We start from the raw sequence: 17,050 nt of genomic DNA on the forward strand, positions 1-17,050 counted from the left end.
GGCTCTCAGGGCCATCCAGAACCTTCCCCAGGCCTCTGTGGGAGACCACCATTCCCACTGAGGGATTATGGGCTACGAGCCCTTTCTGAGGGCCCCCTCCCACCCCAGCAGTTCTCATTTGACCATCATAATGACCCAAGGCTCCTTCCATCCTCTTTCGTAGGTAAGGGAGCAGGCGGGTGCTGCCGGGCCGGAATGTGGCGCCAGGTCTGCTCAGCTCCAAGGCCAGGCTACTCTGCCAGCAGGCTGGGCCCTGGGGCACACAGACCCGAGCTCAGCCCGGCCCTGGCCGGCTCTGCTCTGGCATTTGGTCTCTTCATCTGAAAAGTGAGACAATGGCAGCACTCGCTCCTGAGAGCCGCACCCAGCACGTGGCGAGGGGGTTGATGGCAGCAAGCTCAGCGCAGCCCGACGCGGGGACACAGCTGGACGCGGGGCTTAAGGGACTCACTGGTCTCTGTTGGGGGCCTTCCTGAGCTGGTCGGCAGTGACTCTCCAGGAGAAGTTGAAAAAGCGCATGGCGTTCTCAAAGTAGAGGTCTGGAACTGCGGTGTACTATGGAGGGTAAGCAGAGACACAGGGTCGGGGTGCACCCGGGCGGGAGCTTCTCCCCGGGGGGGGCGCACTCAGCACACTGCGGGACCCCGAAGCAGCACCCGGGCCTCAGGCAGGGAATGTCCTGAGCGCACTGTCCAGCAGAACACGTGGCTACGCGCCAGCTAGCCAAAGGTACTGAGCACCCCAAAAGTGCTCCTGCACGCCTGTCTTTCTTTCTCTTTCTCACTCCCCCCGCCCTCTTTCTTTCATACTAAGGATTGAACCTAGGGTTCCACCTCTGTGCTACACCCCAGTCTATTTTATTTTTGTGGTACTGGGGATTGAAGCCAGGGGTATTCGACCTCTGAGCTACACCCCCAGCCCTATTTTTATTCTTTTTATAATTTGAAACAGAGTCTCACTAAGTTTCTGAGGTCCTCACTAAGCTGCCAAGGCTGGCTGTGAATCTGCGATCCTCCTATCTCAGCCTCCCAGGTACTGGGATTATAGGTGTGCACCACCATGCCTGGCTTTAGTTTACTTATATTTTAAAACAGGATCTTGCTACATTATTTCCTGTGTGCGTGTCTGTGTGTTTTACTGGAGATTGAATCCAGAAGCATTCTACCTTTGAACTAGACATCCAAAATAAAATAGATACCCTATTTTATTTTGAAATAGGGTCTCACTAAGTTGAGGAGTGCTTTACTAGGTTGCTGAAACTGAGAACCTGTGATCCTCTTGTCTCAACCTCCCAAGTACTGAAACTACAGGCATGTGCCACCATGCCGGGCTCTAGTATGGCTTTTATTTTTATTTTATTTTTTGGTACTGGGGTTCCTAGAAACCTTTCTACCTGCAGGCTATAACTCCCAGACCTATTTTTATACTTTTTTATTTGGAAACAGGGTCTCGTAAGCCAGTGCGGCTGGCTTCGAACTTGCGTGATCCTCCTGTCTTCGCCTCCCAAGTGCGGAGATTACAAGCGTGCGCCACCACGCCCGGCTCTAGTATGGCTTTTAAAAATTAATATAGCCGGGCGTGGTGGCGCACGCTTGTAATCCCCGCGCTTGGGAGGCAGAGACAGGAGGATCGCGCAGGTTCGAAGCCAGCTGCGTGCACTGGCTTAAGAGACCCTGTTTCCAAATAAAAATGTAAAAATAGGTCTGGGAGTGTAGCCCAGAGGTAGCAGGGCTTCCAGGAACCCCAGTACCACCAAAAAAAAAAAAAAAAAAATTTAATATAAGTCTGGGCGTGGTGGCGCACGCTTGTAATTCCCGCACTTGGGAGGCAGAGACAGGAGAATTGCGCAGGTTTGAAGCCAGTCACGCGCGCTGGCTTAGGAGACCCTGTTTCCAAATAAAAATGTAAAAAATAGGTCTGGGAGTGTAGCCCGGAGATAGAAGGGCTTCCAGGAACCCCAGTACCACCAAAAAAAAAAAAAAATTAATTTAAATTAAATTAAGTTTTAGCCGGGCGTGGTGGCGCACGCTTGTAATGCCCGTGCTTGGGAGGCTGAGATGGGAGGATCACACAGGTTCAAAGCCAGCTCAGCTACTTAGTGAGGCTGTTTCCAAATAAAGTATAAAATAGGTCTGGGAGTATAGCCAGATTTTATTGTAGTACTGGGGGTGGAACCCAGGGGCTTTCTACCTCCAGGTTACACTCCCAGACCTATTTTATACTTTATTTGGAAACAGGGTCTCACTAAGTTGCTGAGAGCCTCGCTAAGTAGCTGAGGCTGGCTTTGGACCTGTGCGATCCTCCCGTCTCAGCCTCCCAAGCACGGGGATTACAAGCGTGCGCCACCACACCCAGCTTCCTATTTTATTTTTTATTTGGAAACAAGGTCTTGCTAAGTTTGCTGAGGGCCTTGCTAAATTGCCGAGGCTGGCCTTGAACCTGCAATGCTCCTGTCTCATCCTCCCAAGTATGGGGATTACAGGTGTATGCCACGATGCCTGGCTGAGGGGCTCCACTTTCTATTCCACCCAAGATATTTTAGGGGCCCGCATTCTCCCTGCACCTTCCAAGATCCGTTTCCCCCTCCCTTTTTCTTTTTGCGGTGCTGGGGATAGAACCCAGGGCCTCGTGCATGTTAAGCGCATGCTCTAACACCAGCCACGCCTGGGCCGGTCCCGTCACTTCCCGCTCATTCAGCAGAGGTGAGGTCCCAGTGGGAGCCTGTGTGCTGGTGCTGCTGCTGGGGATGGCCTGGTGGTGGTTCTACGAGGTGGGGCCTCCAGCTGACCCGGGAGATGAAGGAGCAGGAGATGTCTTCCTCATGCCCGACCCCACCTCCACCCACATCCCCTGGAGATGTCTCCACGGCCACGCTGCCCTCGGCATCCCATCTGAGCCCAACCCTGCCTCGGCCCTTTCCCTCAGGGGGACTCGGGGACGCCGGGGCTCAGGGTGGAAGCCACTCACGTCATTGAACACTTTGTCCAGCTCCTTGGGGTCCATGATGAAGTTGGGGTAGCCTATCATGTTGTAGATGGCATCCGCCTAGACAGAGACACAGGAAGTGAGTACCCGGGGTGCTGGCTGGGCGGCGCGGGGTCAGGTCCTGGGGAGACCAGGCCAGCCGTACTTCTGCGTGGGTGAATGTCAGTGTTGTAGGAGGGACGGTGGGAAAGAAGCATTAGTTTACCTCTCTCTCACTAGTGTGTGCACACATGTGCCCTCTTTTGCCCTTCTGCCCTGGGATGTTTATTTGCCATTTATGTATGTATGTATGTATTTGTTTATGTTGCAGGGGATTGAATCTGGAGCATTTTACCTCCAAGCAATGCCCCCAGTCCTTTTTATTTTTATTTGAAACAGAAGTCTCACTTAGCTGCTGAGGCTGGCCTTGAACCTGCAATTTTCCTGTCTCAGCCTCCCAAGTACTGGGATGACAGGCGTGTGCCACTGAGCTGGGCCGCCACGGCTTGTTTAACACAGTCCCCACGTGACCATGGGCTTCGGGCCATCTCATTCCCCTGGTCTGTTCACAGGCAGGACGGCACCCGTGCACCCGCGCAGAGGGCAGGAGCAGCCCCCCCCCGCCCTGCGCCTCTGGGCGCCTCGGCGCTCCCAGCCTCTGGGCGGCCTCACCTTCTCCTTGGCCGATTTCCGGGTTTCTTCGTCCATCCACTTCAGGGTGCTAAGGCTCTCCTCGAATGCCTTCTTGATCTCCAGGATTATCTCGCTGGCCTGAGGAGACAGAGGCAAGGTCCAGGCGCAGCCCTTCCTAAACGCAACTGGCGCCCCGCACGGAAGAATGGGACTGAACCGGGGCTGGCCCAAAGCCTCAGGCTCGGCAGTGCTGGCGGGAAGGAGAGCCCTGCCATGCTTCCAAACCACATCACCAATGCTAACATCCTGCCAGATGAGGCCGGGCTTCTGTGAACGGTCAAATAAATAAGCGAGACCAACTCCAGGGAAATTGGAAAAGTCTCTGCTGCAGGGCTTTTCAGAGCCTTTAACATGGTGCCTTGTGATTTTTTTTTTTTTTTCCTTTGTGGTTCTAGGGATTGAACCCAGCGGTATTCTACCCCTGCGCCACTACACTCCTAGATCCCCTTTTTGTGGTGCTGGGGATGGAACCCAGGGGCATTCTGCCTCCGAGCTACACCCCCAGCACCATTTAAGAAAAAAAAAATTTTTTTTTTTTTTTGCAGCTCTGGGGATGGAACCCAGGGGCATTTGACCTCTGAACTACACCCCCTGTGCTATTTTTTATTATTTATTTTGAAGCAGGGTCTCACTAAGTTGCAGAGGCCTCACCAACTATCTGAGGCTGTTTGCAAACTACGATCCTCCAGTCTCAGCCTCCCGAATGCTGTGATTACAAGCGTGCGCCGCCACGCCTGGCTCCTCCCTAGCACTTTTTATTTTGAAACAGGGTGTCTCATCTAAATACTAACAGGGCCTGACCCTGCTTAGCTTCCAAGATCAGATGAGATCAGGGTGGTATAGCCATAGACTGTAGACTTTTTTTGTTTTTTTTGCCGTAGTAGGGATGGAACCCAGGGGCATTCTACCTCTGAGCTACACCCCCAGCCCTATTTTTTTATTCTTTATTTTTTCAAACAGGTCTCACTAAGTTGTGGAAGGCTTCACTAAGTAGCTAAGGCTGGTCTCGAACCTGCGAACCTCCAGTCTCAGCCTCCCAAGTACTGGGATTACAAGCGTGCGCCACCACGCCCCGTTTGCCAACATTATCTTGCTGGGTCCTTCCCAGTCCTTCGAGGTGGAGCTGGCCGTAGTCCCTTGCAGGGTCACTAGGAAGGTCAAATTCGATGACCCAGTCTACGGGCCTGGCAATCATGATTCTGAGTCACCTGGGGACTTTGAATACATGGAGCTGCGAGTTGAACAGGGCCCGGGGCCTCTGAGCCAGAGCAGAGAAGCCGGAACCAAGCGGGGAACTGAGCACTGAGCAGAGGGCGGCTGCCAGGCCCCGCCGGGCCGGAGCACTTACTATGTTCTTGCTGTCCTCAGCGAAGGTCGCCTTGACGAACATGGGGCCCAGGGCGAAGCCCAGGTTGTTCTCTGTGTCGCTCACGCAAAACTTCCAGCGAGGGAGGCAGGTCTGGAAAAGGTGGGTGCAGGAGTCACGGGACGCAGGAGGCCCCCGCCCCAGAGCACTGGGAGAGGCAGTGCTCCTCCAGCCCAGGACAAGTTACTGGAGGACCGGACCGGGATGCCACAGAAACTGCGGAGGTCGCCTACCGTTTTCTTTTCTTTTTTTGTGGTACTGGGGATGGAACCCATGGGCATTCTACCCCCAGCTCGATTTTATTTGTTATTTGGAAACAAAGTCTCACTACTTGCTGAGGCTGTCCTCGAACCCGTGATCCTCCTGTCTCAGCCTCCCAAGCACTGGTATTACAGGCCTGCACCACCATGCCGGGCCTCACCTACTGTATTCTGAGTGTGGCCTCTGTGCTTGGCAGTTCACGAAGAGTCTATCACCAGGCCACCAAAATGCCCTGGTGGGCAGGGACTAGAGGCCAGTGGACAGAGGAGGAAACGTCAGTTGCTGGCTACCATCCCGCAGGGAACCCGGACATGCCTGACTCCATATCCAGTGCTCCCCTGCTCCCACCTGGGCCTGCCCACTCCAGGATGCTAGGACTCTCGGTGGCAAAGCTCAGAAGTTATCTATCTTAGCAACAGGAAACCATCCCAGAAAGCCAGGATCCCATTTACAGCCTCCGAGAAAGAGAACAGCCATGCAGGACTTCAATGGGCTACTTTTTCTTTCTTTTTCTTTTTTTTTTTTTTTAATTTAGAAACAGGGTCTCACTAGGTTTCTGAGGGCCTGGCTAAGTTGCCGAGGCTGACCTTGAACCTGCGATCCTGTCTCAGCCTTCCGGGTACCGAGATGACGGGCGTGCTTCACCACACCCGGCTGCTGTTGTTTTAATTTTGCAGTGCTGGAACCCAGGGATTACTAGGCAAGCACTGTCTACCACTGAGCGACCCCCAGGTCTTTTTATTTTATATTGGGACGGGGTTTCACTACATTGCCCAGGTTGGCCTCAAGCTTATGATCGTCCTGCCTCGGCCTCCCCAGTGGCTGGGATTATAGGTTTGTACCACGGTGCCAGGCTTGTGTTAGTTCTTCTTTGGCCATACCCGGAAGCCCTACTAGACCACAGGATGCCTCTGTGTGGCCCAGAAATGCATCCTCGGGCTGCTGGCCGAGTGCTGGTGTGACTGTGGTGTGTGCGACCGTGCGTGGTGGCCCTGCCAGCTGCAGGGTCCCCTTAACCTCGAGGAACGGGTGGTAACAAGCACGGTGCGTGGGGCGGCCTGACTCACAGCAGCCCTGCGCTGCAAACCCAAGTGCCCAGCGCAGACAGATGGATAAACAAATCGGGCTGTTTTTAGAAAGCAACGTACTATTTTGGCAACAGAAACGAATGAACCACTCACAGACCCAACAACACGGGGGATTCCACACGCCCATGCGGAGCACAGGAAGCCAGGCACAGGGGATGATGCTGTCGACGCCCATCTGTGCCACCGCCGCGCACCCGGGAACCAGCCCGAGGGGATCTGCTCAGAGCGTGCCGGGTAAGTGGGCCATAAAAACGTGGTCTCTCCTGACGGGGCGGTGGTCATGGGGTTGAGTTCATTTGGCAGAACCCCCTGAACTATAGACTCGATCTTTTGTGCGCATGTACACACACGCGGTACATTTGTGTGGTACTGGAGATTGAACCCAGAAGCATTCTACCCCTGAGTTACACCCCCAGCCCTATATTATTATTTACTTATTTATTTATTTTGCGGTACTGGGGATGGAACCCAGGGGCATTTGACCTCCAAGCTACACCTCCAGCTCTATTTTTTATTCTTTATTTTGAAACAGGGTCTCACTAAGTTGCAGAGGGCCTTTGCCAGTTGAGGCTGGCTGCAAACCCGGATCCTCCTATCTCAGCCTCCCAAATGCTGCGATTATAAGCGTGTGCCACCACGCCCGGTTTCGATATGCCTTTTTTTGTTGTTGTTGCGGCACTGAGGGTGGAACTTAGGGGCATTGTATCTCCGAGCTACTCCCCTAACCCTATTTTTTAGTCTTTTTTTTTTTTTTTTTTTTGGTGGTACTGGGGTTCTTGGAAGCCCTTCTACCTCTGGGCTACCCTCCCAGACCTATTGACCTATTTTATACTTTTTATTTGGAAACAGAGTCTTTTTTTTTTTTTTTTTTTTTTTGGTGGTACTGGGGTTCCTGCAAACCCTTCTACCTCCGGGCTACACTCCCAGACTTGTTTATTATATTTTTACTTGGAGGCAGCCAGCTGCGCTGGCTTTGAACCTGTGCAATCCTCCTGTCTCCGCCTCCCAAGCATGGGGATTACAAGCGTGTGCCACCATGCCCGACATCAAAACAGGGTCTCTTAAGCCAGCGCGGCTGGCTTCGAATCTGCGCCATCCTCCTGTCTCCGCCTCCCAAGCGTGGGGATTACAGCATGCACCACCATGCCTGGCTAGTCTTCTTATTTAAGAAACAGGGTCTGAGTTGCGAAGGGCCTCACTAAGTAGCTGAGGCTGTCTGAGAACCGCGATCCTCTGGTCTTAGCCTCCCAAATGCAGGGATTACAAATGTGTGTCACCATGTCCAGCTCTCTATATGCCTTTTTTTTTTTTTTTTGGTGGTACTGGAGTTCCTGGAAGCCCATCTGCCTCTGGGGTACACTCCCACGGACTACACTCCCAGACCTATTTTATACTTTTTTTATTTGGAAACAGGGTCTCTTAAGCCAGCACAGCTGGCTTTGAACCTGCGCGATCCTCCTGTCTCCGCCTCCCAAGCGTGGGGATTACAAGCGTGCGCCACCATGCCCGGCTATATATGCCTTTTAAAAAACATTTTATTTATGTTTTGTTTTTGGTACTCAGCGGCATTCCACCTCTGAGCTACACATCCAGCCCTACTTTATTTTTTCTTTGGAAACAGGGTCTTCTCAAGTTGTTGAAGCCGGCCTCGAGGCTGCGATCCTCTTGTCTCGGGCTCCCAAATTCTGGGATTACAGGCATGTAAACCATGCTTAGCTAAATTAACGTGAGGTTTTTCTTTTTTGAAGTGGCAGGGATTGAGCCCACAGGCTTGTGCAACCTAGTCAAGTGCTCCAGCACTGAGCTAGGTCCTCAACTCTTCATGGGGGCATTTGAAGGTAGATGGACCCCAATGGTCTGGGGCCTGGGACTCCTGTTCCCCAAAAAAGCCCACAGGCCTGGCTCTGGACTGCGGTTCCCCAAACTACAGACGGAAAGCATCCGAGGAACAGGGAATACTGCGAACCAGGTACTGCTTGAAGCGTCTGGTTCTTCCGGGGAAGCAGCAGTATTTTGGGAACCCTCCCCCCCCCCCCCCCACAGGGGTGGCCGTAACAATCCCTACCTACAGGGCCGGCGAGCACAGCACTTGACATGCTTATCAAGAAGGAGCCGGGAGCCAGGCGTGGTGGCGCACGCTTGTAATCCCAGCATTAGGGAGGCTGAGACCGGAGGATCGCAGTTCGCAGACAGCCTCAGCTACTGAGGCCCTCTGCAACTCAGTGAGACCCGGTTAAAAAAATAAAGAATAAAAAATAGGGCAGGGGGTGTAGCTTGGAGGTCGAATGCCCCTGGGTTCCATCCCCAGACCTGCAAAAATAAAGAATAAAAAATTGGGCCGGGGGTGTAGCTCAGAGGTCAAATGCCTCTGGGTTCCATCCCCAGACCCACACACACAATAAATAAATAAATAAATAAATAAATAAATAAATAAATAAATAAATAAATAAATAAATAAAAGAAGGAGCCGGAAGCCGGAAGCCGCGCGTGGCAGCACACGCTTGTAATCCCAGCATTCGGGAAGCTGAGACTGGAGGATCGAGGTTCGTGGACAGCCTCAGCTACTTAGTGAGGCCCTCTGCAACTCAGTGAGACCCGGTTTCAAAATAAAGAATAAAAAAAATAGGGCAGGGAGTGTAGCTTGGAGGTTGAATGCCCTTGGGTTCCATCCCCAGACCGCAAAAAATAAAATAAAATAAAAAAATAAAGAATAAAAAAATAGAGCAGGGGGTGTAGCATGGAGATCAAATGCCCTTGGGTTCCATCCCCAGACCCCTTCCCCCCAAAAAAAAAGAAAGAAAAAAGGAGCCGGAAGAGAGGGACCGAGCACCTCTCTGTGCCGGGCTTAGTTGCTGAGCCTCTTCTCTGTGCTGCAGCTGGGAGTAACCACCTCCTTCCAAAATCTTATGCGCACCCTGGCTGGCACAGTCCCCTGGGGCTCGCCGACCCCTTCCACGTCTCCTCATTCTGTTTAACATCTCCACGCAGGGTACTGTGGCCGCGCCAGCCCCGGCCGGGACCTTGCACACAGTAGGTGCTCGGCACGAGCACGGGCACAGGCTCACCTTCTTGGTCCCGTACATGACCTCCATGAACTTCTCGTCGGCATCCTGGAAGCGCTGGTCCAGGAACGAACTTGTTTTCCGTACGAGGTTCCAGATCATGTAGTTGTTCAGGAGGCTGGGGAGAGAGGGACCCGGCTCAGAAAAGCCCGGCAGCCCTTCCCCTGCTGGCCCCTGGGGGGGCGCTCAAATGCAGACTCCAACCCAGGCTCCTCCACGGCCGGCTTCCTACCCCTACAGAGTGTAAGCCCTTCAAGGGTGAAGCCTGTCTTCTACCACAGAAAACCCTCAATGTCTACTGCATCACTTGTATACCACCAGTGCCCAATAAATGCTACTGCTGAGCTGCTTTGTGTCTGTCTAGAAGCTGTGACGCCACTGTATAGAGAGACTCATGCTGAGGGTGTGGGCGAGGGGCTGGGGTGAGGACCAGGCTGCCACCCCACAGCCAGAAGGCCTGAGAGTGGGGAGGGATCCTGAGAATGGGAAGGACAGGAAAGGACGCTCCAGCCAGGCCCAGGTTTCCCTGAATGACAGCCCCAGTGCTGACCCCCAGGGCAAAGGGAATCTATCTGTGGCTGTGCCATGTTTGTAAAGAAGTTATTTACAGTAAACAAACAGCCTCAACTGGAATTAACCTCAAGGGCTACAACAGGGAAAAGGGAAATACATAGTTATATGTCTGTGTACTTGATAGAATACTATGCACCCATGGAAAATGATGTTTGCAGAGTGGTTGAGATGGCTTGGAGAAAATACTTGTGTTAAAAGCCAAGGGTAAACAGCATATCATCAAGTCACAGTGATGGGGGAAAATACCCAGGCTTTGGGAACCACCCCTTACACCTTCTCTGTCTACACGTGCACACAGAGACACATGGACACATGCTAAGTGACCAAAATAGCGGTTTTTTTTTGGGGGGGGGCTGGGGATGGAACCCAGGGGCATTTGACCTCCAAGCTACACCCCCTGCCCTATTTTTTTTATTCCTTATTTTGAAACAGGGTCTCACTGAGTTGCAGACGGCCTCACTAAGTGGCTGAGGCTGTCCGTCAACCGCGATCCTCTGGTCTCAGCCTCCTGAATGCTGGGATTACAAGCGTGCGCCACCACGCCCGGCTTAAGAGTAGTGTTTTGAGTGATTTACATTTTCCTATGGTTTTGAACAAGTGTTTAAAATTTTAAAAATCATCAATATTAAGTAAACTGAATAGCTGTTATATAACTGAGTCCTGCTAGGTGCCAGGCACTATGTAAAACCCTTCTTGTGGATTACTTTATTCTTTTATTTGTATTTTTTGTTTTTATAAAAAGTATACTGGTGATTTAATCCGGAGGCATTCTACCTCTGAGCTATACCCCCAGCCCTATTTTTTATTCTTTATTTTGAAACAGGGCCTCACTGAGTTGCAAAGGGCCTAAGTAGCTGAGGCTGTCCGCGAACCCAGATCCTCCTGTCTCAGCTTCCCAAATGCTGGATTCCAACGGGTGCCACCACGCCCGGTCTCCTGTATTTTTTATTTGGAAACAGGGTCTCATTAAGTTGCTGAGGGACCTCGCTAAACTGCTGAGGCTGGCCTCGCACCTGTCATTCTCCTGTCTCAGCCTCCCAAGTACTGAGATTACAGGCGTGTGCCACCCTGCCCAGCTCTCCACAGAGATTATTTTATGTAATTCTCACAAGCTTCCTACACGGTAGGTGCTATCTGCTCCCCCATCTTAGGGAGTATCTCGAGAAAGCATAAGAAACACACCTAGGGCTGCAGAACTGGTCCGAGAGGAGCCAGGCTTTGAACCTGTGCTTGTAACCAGCGGGGAATTTGCGGCCCTTCCCCCGTCCCGGCATCTGGGCCGGGCCCTTACCATTTGTCAGTGTTGTTGATGAGGGTGGACACCTGCTCCAGGTATTCCTTGTCGTAGACCACGATGGGCTCGGATTCATTGATCTCCACGGGGTAGAAGATGGTGTTGAGAAAGGGCAGCCAGTTGATGGCGGGGGCCAAGGCCTGAGAGGGGAGAGGACAGCGTGTCAGTGGCTCCTCAGAGCCCAGGCCCCCGCGGTGGCTCTGAGAACAACTGTGCTGCGTTTCCCCCCTGGTCGGAGGGAGCAGGGCGCAGGCTGGAGGTCAGCCCTGGTCACACAGCGCCTGGCAGAGGCTGCCAAAGACCAGAGAGCGAGACCTCACTCGAAGCCGGGCACGCTGGCACACACCTGGAACCGCAGTACTTGGGAGGCTGAGACAGGGTGATCACAGGTTCAAGGTCAGCCTCAGCAACCTCGGGAGGCCCTCCGCAACCTAGTGAGACCCTGTTTCAAAGAAAATAAAAAGGGCTCGGTGTGCAGCTCGGAGGTAAAATGCCCATTGGTTCAATCCTCAGTAGCACAAACAAAACAAAACAAAAAACTTTCACATGAAGCTGGGCGTGGTGGCGCACGCTTGTAATCCCAGCATTTGGGAGGCGGAAACAGGAGGATCATGGTTTGTGGACAGCCTCAGCTACTTAGTGAGGCCCTGCCCTGTTTCAAAATAAAGAATAAAAAATAGGGCTGGGAGTGTTGCTTGAAGGTAGAATGCCCCTGGTACCACACACACACACACACACACACACACACACACACACACACACACACACAATAAATAAATAAATAAAAAGAAAAGAAAAGAAAAAGCCCTCAATGGCTAGGCATGGTGGCACACTCTTGTAATCCCAGTGCTTGGGAGGCTGAGACAGGAGGATCACAGGTTCTTCGCCAGCCTTAGCTACTTAGTGAGGCCCTCTGCACTTAGTGAGACCCTATTTCAAGAAAGGAAGGAAAAGCCGGGCATGGTGGCGCATGCTTGTAATCCCCGCACTTGGGAGGCTGAGACAGGAGGATCGCACACATTTGAAGCCAGCCTCAGCTACTTAGTGAGGCTCTCAGCAACTTAGTGAGACCCTGTTTCCAAATAAAATATAAAATAGGTCTGGAAGGTAGAAAGCCCCTGGGTTCTACCCCCAGTACCAAAAAAAAAAAAAAAAAAAAAAAAAAAGGAAGGAAGGAGAATAGAACAGAGCCGGGCGTGGTGGCGCACACTTGTAATCCCAGCATTTGGAGGCTGAGACAGGAGGATCACAGTTCGCAGACAGCCTCAGCTACTTAGTGAGGCCTTTTGCAACTCAGTGAGACCCTGTCTTAAAATAAAGAATAAACCGGGCGTAGTGGCACAGGGTTGTAATCCCCGTGCTTGGGAGGCGGAGACAGGAGGATCACGCAGGTTTGAAGCCAGGCTTGCTGGCTTAACAGACCCTGTTTCCAAATAAACTATAAAATAGGTCTGGGAGTGTAGCCCAGAGGTAGAAGGTTTTCTGAACCCTAATACCACCAAAAAAAAAAAAAAAAAAAAAAAGTCGCACCACTTGTAAGCGAGGGATGTGGGCCGTGAACCCAGGCCCTTGGGCCCCGCAGGCTCAGGGTCTTCCCCTGTGAATTGGGACAACTGTTCCTACTGCTTGGCCAGCTGGGATGATATGTGTGACTCTGTCGCAGCGCCACGTGCCACACAGGGTGGCATGGGGAGTGGTGACGGCTGCCGCAGCCACGTCCTCTCCCTTCCGTCCCAGTTCACTTCATATGAGGGGTATTTGCAGATTTTGTTTTTTTGCAGAACTGGGGATGGAACCCAGGGGCATTATGCCTCCGAGCAACACCCCCAGCCCTATTTTTTAGTTTTTGTTTTTTTGTGTGTGTGTGGTACTGGGGGTGGAACCCAGGGGCTTTTCTACTTCCGGGCTATACTCCCACACCTATTTTATATTTTATTTGGAAACAGGGTCTCACTAAGTTGCTGAGAGCCTCACTAAGTAGCTGAGGCTGGCTTTGAATCTGTGCGATCCTCCTGTCTCAGCCTCCCAAGCACTGGGATTACAAGTGTGCATCACCACGCCCGGCTCTAATCTTTATTATTTTTGAAACAGGGTCTTACTGAGTTGGGCACGTCCTCATTAAGTAGCTGAGGCTATCTGGGAACTGTGATCCTCCGGTCTCTACCTCCGGAATGCTGGGATTACAAGCGTGCACCACCAAGCCCGGCCTCTATTCTTTATTTTGAAACAAGATCTCACTAAATCATGGATGGCCTCACTAAGTAGCTGAGGCTGGCCAAGAACCTGTGATCCTCCTTTCTCAGCCTCCCAAGTACTAGGATTGCAGGCCTGACCCACCATGCATGGCTTTTTTTTTTTTAATTAAAACTGGGTATTTAACATAAAAGGCTTCTACCTCAGGGCTACATACACTCCAGCCCTTTTTATTTTTAATTTGATAGAGTCTCATTAAGTTGCTGAGGACCTTGCTAAGTTGCTGAGGCTGACCTCAACCCTGCGATCCTCCAGGCTCAGCCTCTCAAGGACCGGTTTATAGGTGTGTGCCACCACACCCAGCACCACCATTCTGTTTTTGGTCTCTATCTCTAGGAATCTGACTGCTCAGGACCCTCAGGTTAGTGAGATCGCATTGTCATTTGGCAGGGGCTGTGGCTCGTATCACTTAGCAGAAGAACATCTTCAAGGCGACTCCGGTGGCAGCCAGCTCTGGGCCTGCGCTCCCCACGTGTCCGGTTATTTTTAGCATGCAGTTTTCCAGAATGTGAAGTTTTCCAGGGCTACGTACATTGTGCTTTAGCAAAGATGCCTGTACGTGCCAATCACTTGGAAGGGCATCCGGCATTTAGCAAGCCATCCATCGTACAATCACCGTTCAAGGTTTCTGAAAGTGGCCCTGAGCCGGACTCATTTCAAATTCTGTTTTCAGTTCCCTTGAAAGGGGGAAAAATGTACTTCAAATGAAGAAAGGGAGAGGCCCATTGTGAACGCCTTTCATACAGAACATGCGTCAAGAGCGCAAAGTCAATCTAGAACACCAGATCAAACTGTAACCTGTCGGTAAACACCTTCGAGGTCCTGAGCAGGCAGCTGAGGGAAGTCGACCTTCCTGAGGCTACACGGTTACCTGGAGGTTGCGGGGTCAACAGCCCAAGGTCACTCATCTCCGGGTTTACTTTGGGGGGCACTGGGGATGGAGCTCAGAGCCTTGCGTGTGCGGAACACAGGCTGTGCTGTACCACGGCGCTACGTCCCCAGGCCTTGTCTCTGGGTTAGAAAGGGCATCTCGGCTGTTGGGAAGCAGACCGAGATCGGAGTGGGGTGGCTTGTACCATCTGTGGGTAAATATTCCCCCCAAGACGGACTGCAAGCCACCCGCAGGTTGGGAAGAGACGTGCACAGTGGCCCCGCACGCCCCTGCCTGCCCAGCAGCCATAGGGGGGCGAGCAGATCTAGACTGGGTCTCCGGCAGCAACCGGCTCTGAAACATCTAGCCTTTTTCTATCCTTCCTCTACATTGGGGACCGCTCTGTGCCTCGGGGACTCCTTTTCCTGCCAGCCTTCCTTTCTCCCTAGTCCTCTCCATCTCTTCTTCCTGGCAGGACACCCGAATCTTCCCATTTCTGTGGCTGTAGGATTTGGAGGTGTGCTCATGAGATTTCCAAATATGTCTCAACAATTAGAGCCCCTGCCTGCGCCTCGTGCAGGCGAAGGCCCGGGGAGCACGGATGAGCTCACCCCGCGTCGCTGCTCACACGATCCGTGAGCGCTGCACACGCCGCAGGTGGCTGGGACTCTGATCGAGGCGTGTGTATCAGGTGGGAGAGATCCCTAAGTACTCAGGGCAGGTCTGTTCCTTCAGGGAGAGCAGGTGTTCCATGCAGGGAAATTCCCACAACACGGAGATAAGGAGGTGTGAATACCAGGATTTTCATTTTCAATTTTCTTTTTTTTTAAGTAATAGGGATTGTTTTTTTGTTTGTTTTGGTGGTGCTGGGGTTTCTGGAAGCCCTTCTACCTCCAGACTACACTCCCAGACCTATTTTATTTTAATTTTAATTTTTATTTTTGTGATACTGGGGTGGAACCCAGAGGCTTTCTACCTCCGGGCTATACTCCCAGACCCATTTTATACTTTATTTGGAAACAGGGTCTCACTAAGTTGCTGAGAGCCTCACTAAGTAGCTGAGGCTGGCTTCGAACCTGCGTGATCCTCCTGTCTCAGCCTCCCAAGCGCGGGGATTACAAGCTTGCGCCACCACGCCCGGCCTCCTATTTTATATTTTTATTTGGAAACAGGGTCTCTTAAGCCAGCGAGGCTGACTTCGAACCTGCGCGATCCTCCTGTCTCCGCCTCCCAAGCGCGGGGGTTACAAGCGTGCGCCACCACGCCCGGCAAGTACTAGGGATTGAACCCAGGGGTATTCTATCTCCGAGCTACACCCCCGGCCCTATTTTTTTATTCTTTATTTTGAATCAAGGTCTCACTAAGTTGCAGAGGGCCTCACTAAGTGGCTGAGGCTGGCCGTGAACCTGTGATCCTCCTGTCTCAGCCTCCCAAGGACTGGGATGACAAGCGTCCGCCACCACGCCCGGCTCCATTTTCGATCTCTGTAACTTTAGCAAACGCCTAACTTCAACCCACGCGCCCAGATCCATCTCCATGGATATGGCTGTTTTAATCAACTGGGACATTCCACTGTGACTCAAACCCTCTGGGACATGCTGACGAGCTCAATTTTCCATCTCTGCAGCCAAGGAACACTGCTGGGTACCGACCAACCGACTTGAAGAGGCTTGAAGAGTGGGAGAGGGGAGGAGGATGCGCTGGGGCTTATCTCAGAATAAATGGGGCAGAGGACGGGGCTCAGTCTCAGACAGCCTTGGGGATGGGAAGTCCCGGAAAGAAGCAATAGAAAGGTGTTTGGTTCAGGGGTCTGAATTCCCATTCCACTTGGGGGCTAGCCTGGGACTATCCGGAGCCTAGCAGGGCTAGTCTAGAACCACCTGAGAAGCCTAGAAAGCTTTTTCTTGGGAAGAAAACCAAATCTGGAGCTACCAGGGAACAAGACATTATTCGTCCCAGGGTGGAGCGATCTAAATTAATCTAACGCTGGACACCCGGGCAACATCATCCATCACAAAACAGTAATAATGGTTACTGTAATATTAGCTATGCTTCTATTGTGCATGTCAGTTACAAAATCAGATACATGCCCTCATGAGGCACATAGATGTGTGTGTGTGATGGAACCATGGAACCCAGGGGCATTCTACCTCTGAGCTACATCCCTAGCCCTGTTTTTTTTTTTTTTTTTTTTTTAGTGGTACTGGGATTCCTGGAAACCCTTCTATTTCTGGGCTACACTCCCAGACCTATTTTATACTTTATTTGGAAACAGGCTTCGAACCTGTGTGATCCTCCAGTCTCCACCTCCCAATCGCGGGGATTACAAGCGTGCGCCACCACGCCCGGCCCTAGCCCTGTTTTTATTTTTATTTTGAAACAGGATCTCACTAGGTTGATGAGTCTCACTACTTGCTGAGGCTGTCCTCGAATCTGTGATCCTCCTGTCTCAGCCTCCCAAGTACTGGGATTACAAGTGTGCGCCACCAGGCCTGGCCTCTCTTACACCAGGCTTCAGGGAGGTCCAGGGCCTCTTTAGATGATACACATACCCGCCCATGTGCCCATTTCTCCTGGGTGAGATTCCATAGTTTTCAAGTGGTTCTCAGAAGACTGTATGACTTA

At 52.0% G+C, this 17,050-nt stretch overlaps 1 protein-coding gene across 1 annotated transcript in view; it reads right to left on the bottom strand.

The window, feature by feature from the left end:
- ECE1 (endothelin converting enzyme 1) overlaps positions 1 to 17,050 on the bottom strand; it is a gene marked incomplete at both ends in the record, with an annotated part of 56,375 nt that overhangs the window by 7,641 nt on the left and 31,684 nt on the right. Inside the window, 6 exons of the mRNA XM_080690564.1 lie at positions 452 to 555; positions 2,968 to 3,045; positions 3,637 to 3,735; positions 5,006 to 5,116; positions 9,438 to 9,552; positions 11,299 to 11,441. Of these exons, the coding sequence (XP_080546690.1) occupies positions 452 to 555; positions 2,968 to 3,045; positions 3,637 to 3,735; positions 5,006 to 5,116; positions 9,438 to 9,552; positions 11,299 to 11,441 (650 nt within the window). The remainder of the gene's footprint in view (positions 1 to 451; positions 556 to 2,967; positions 3,046 to 3,636; positions 3,736 to 5,005; positions 5,117 to 9,437; positions 9,553 to 11,298; positions 11,442 to 17,050) is intronic.

The sequence above is a fragment of the Muscardinus avellanarius genome (assembly GCF_963383645.1).
Source record: "Muscardinus avellanarius genome assembly, chromosome: 3".
Lineage (NCBI taxonomy): Eukaryota > Metazoa > Chordata > Mammalia > Rodentia > Gliridae > Muscardinus > Muscardinus avellanarius.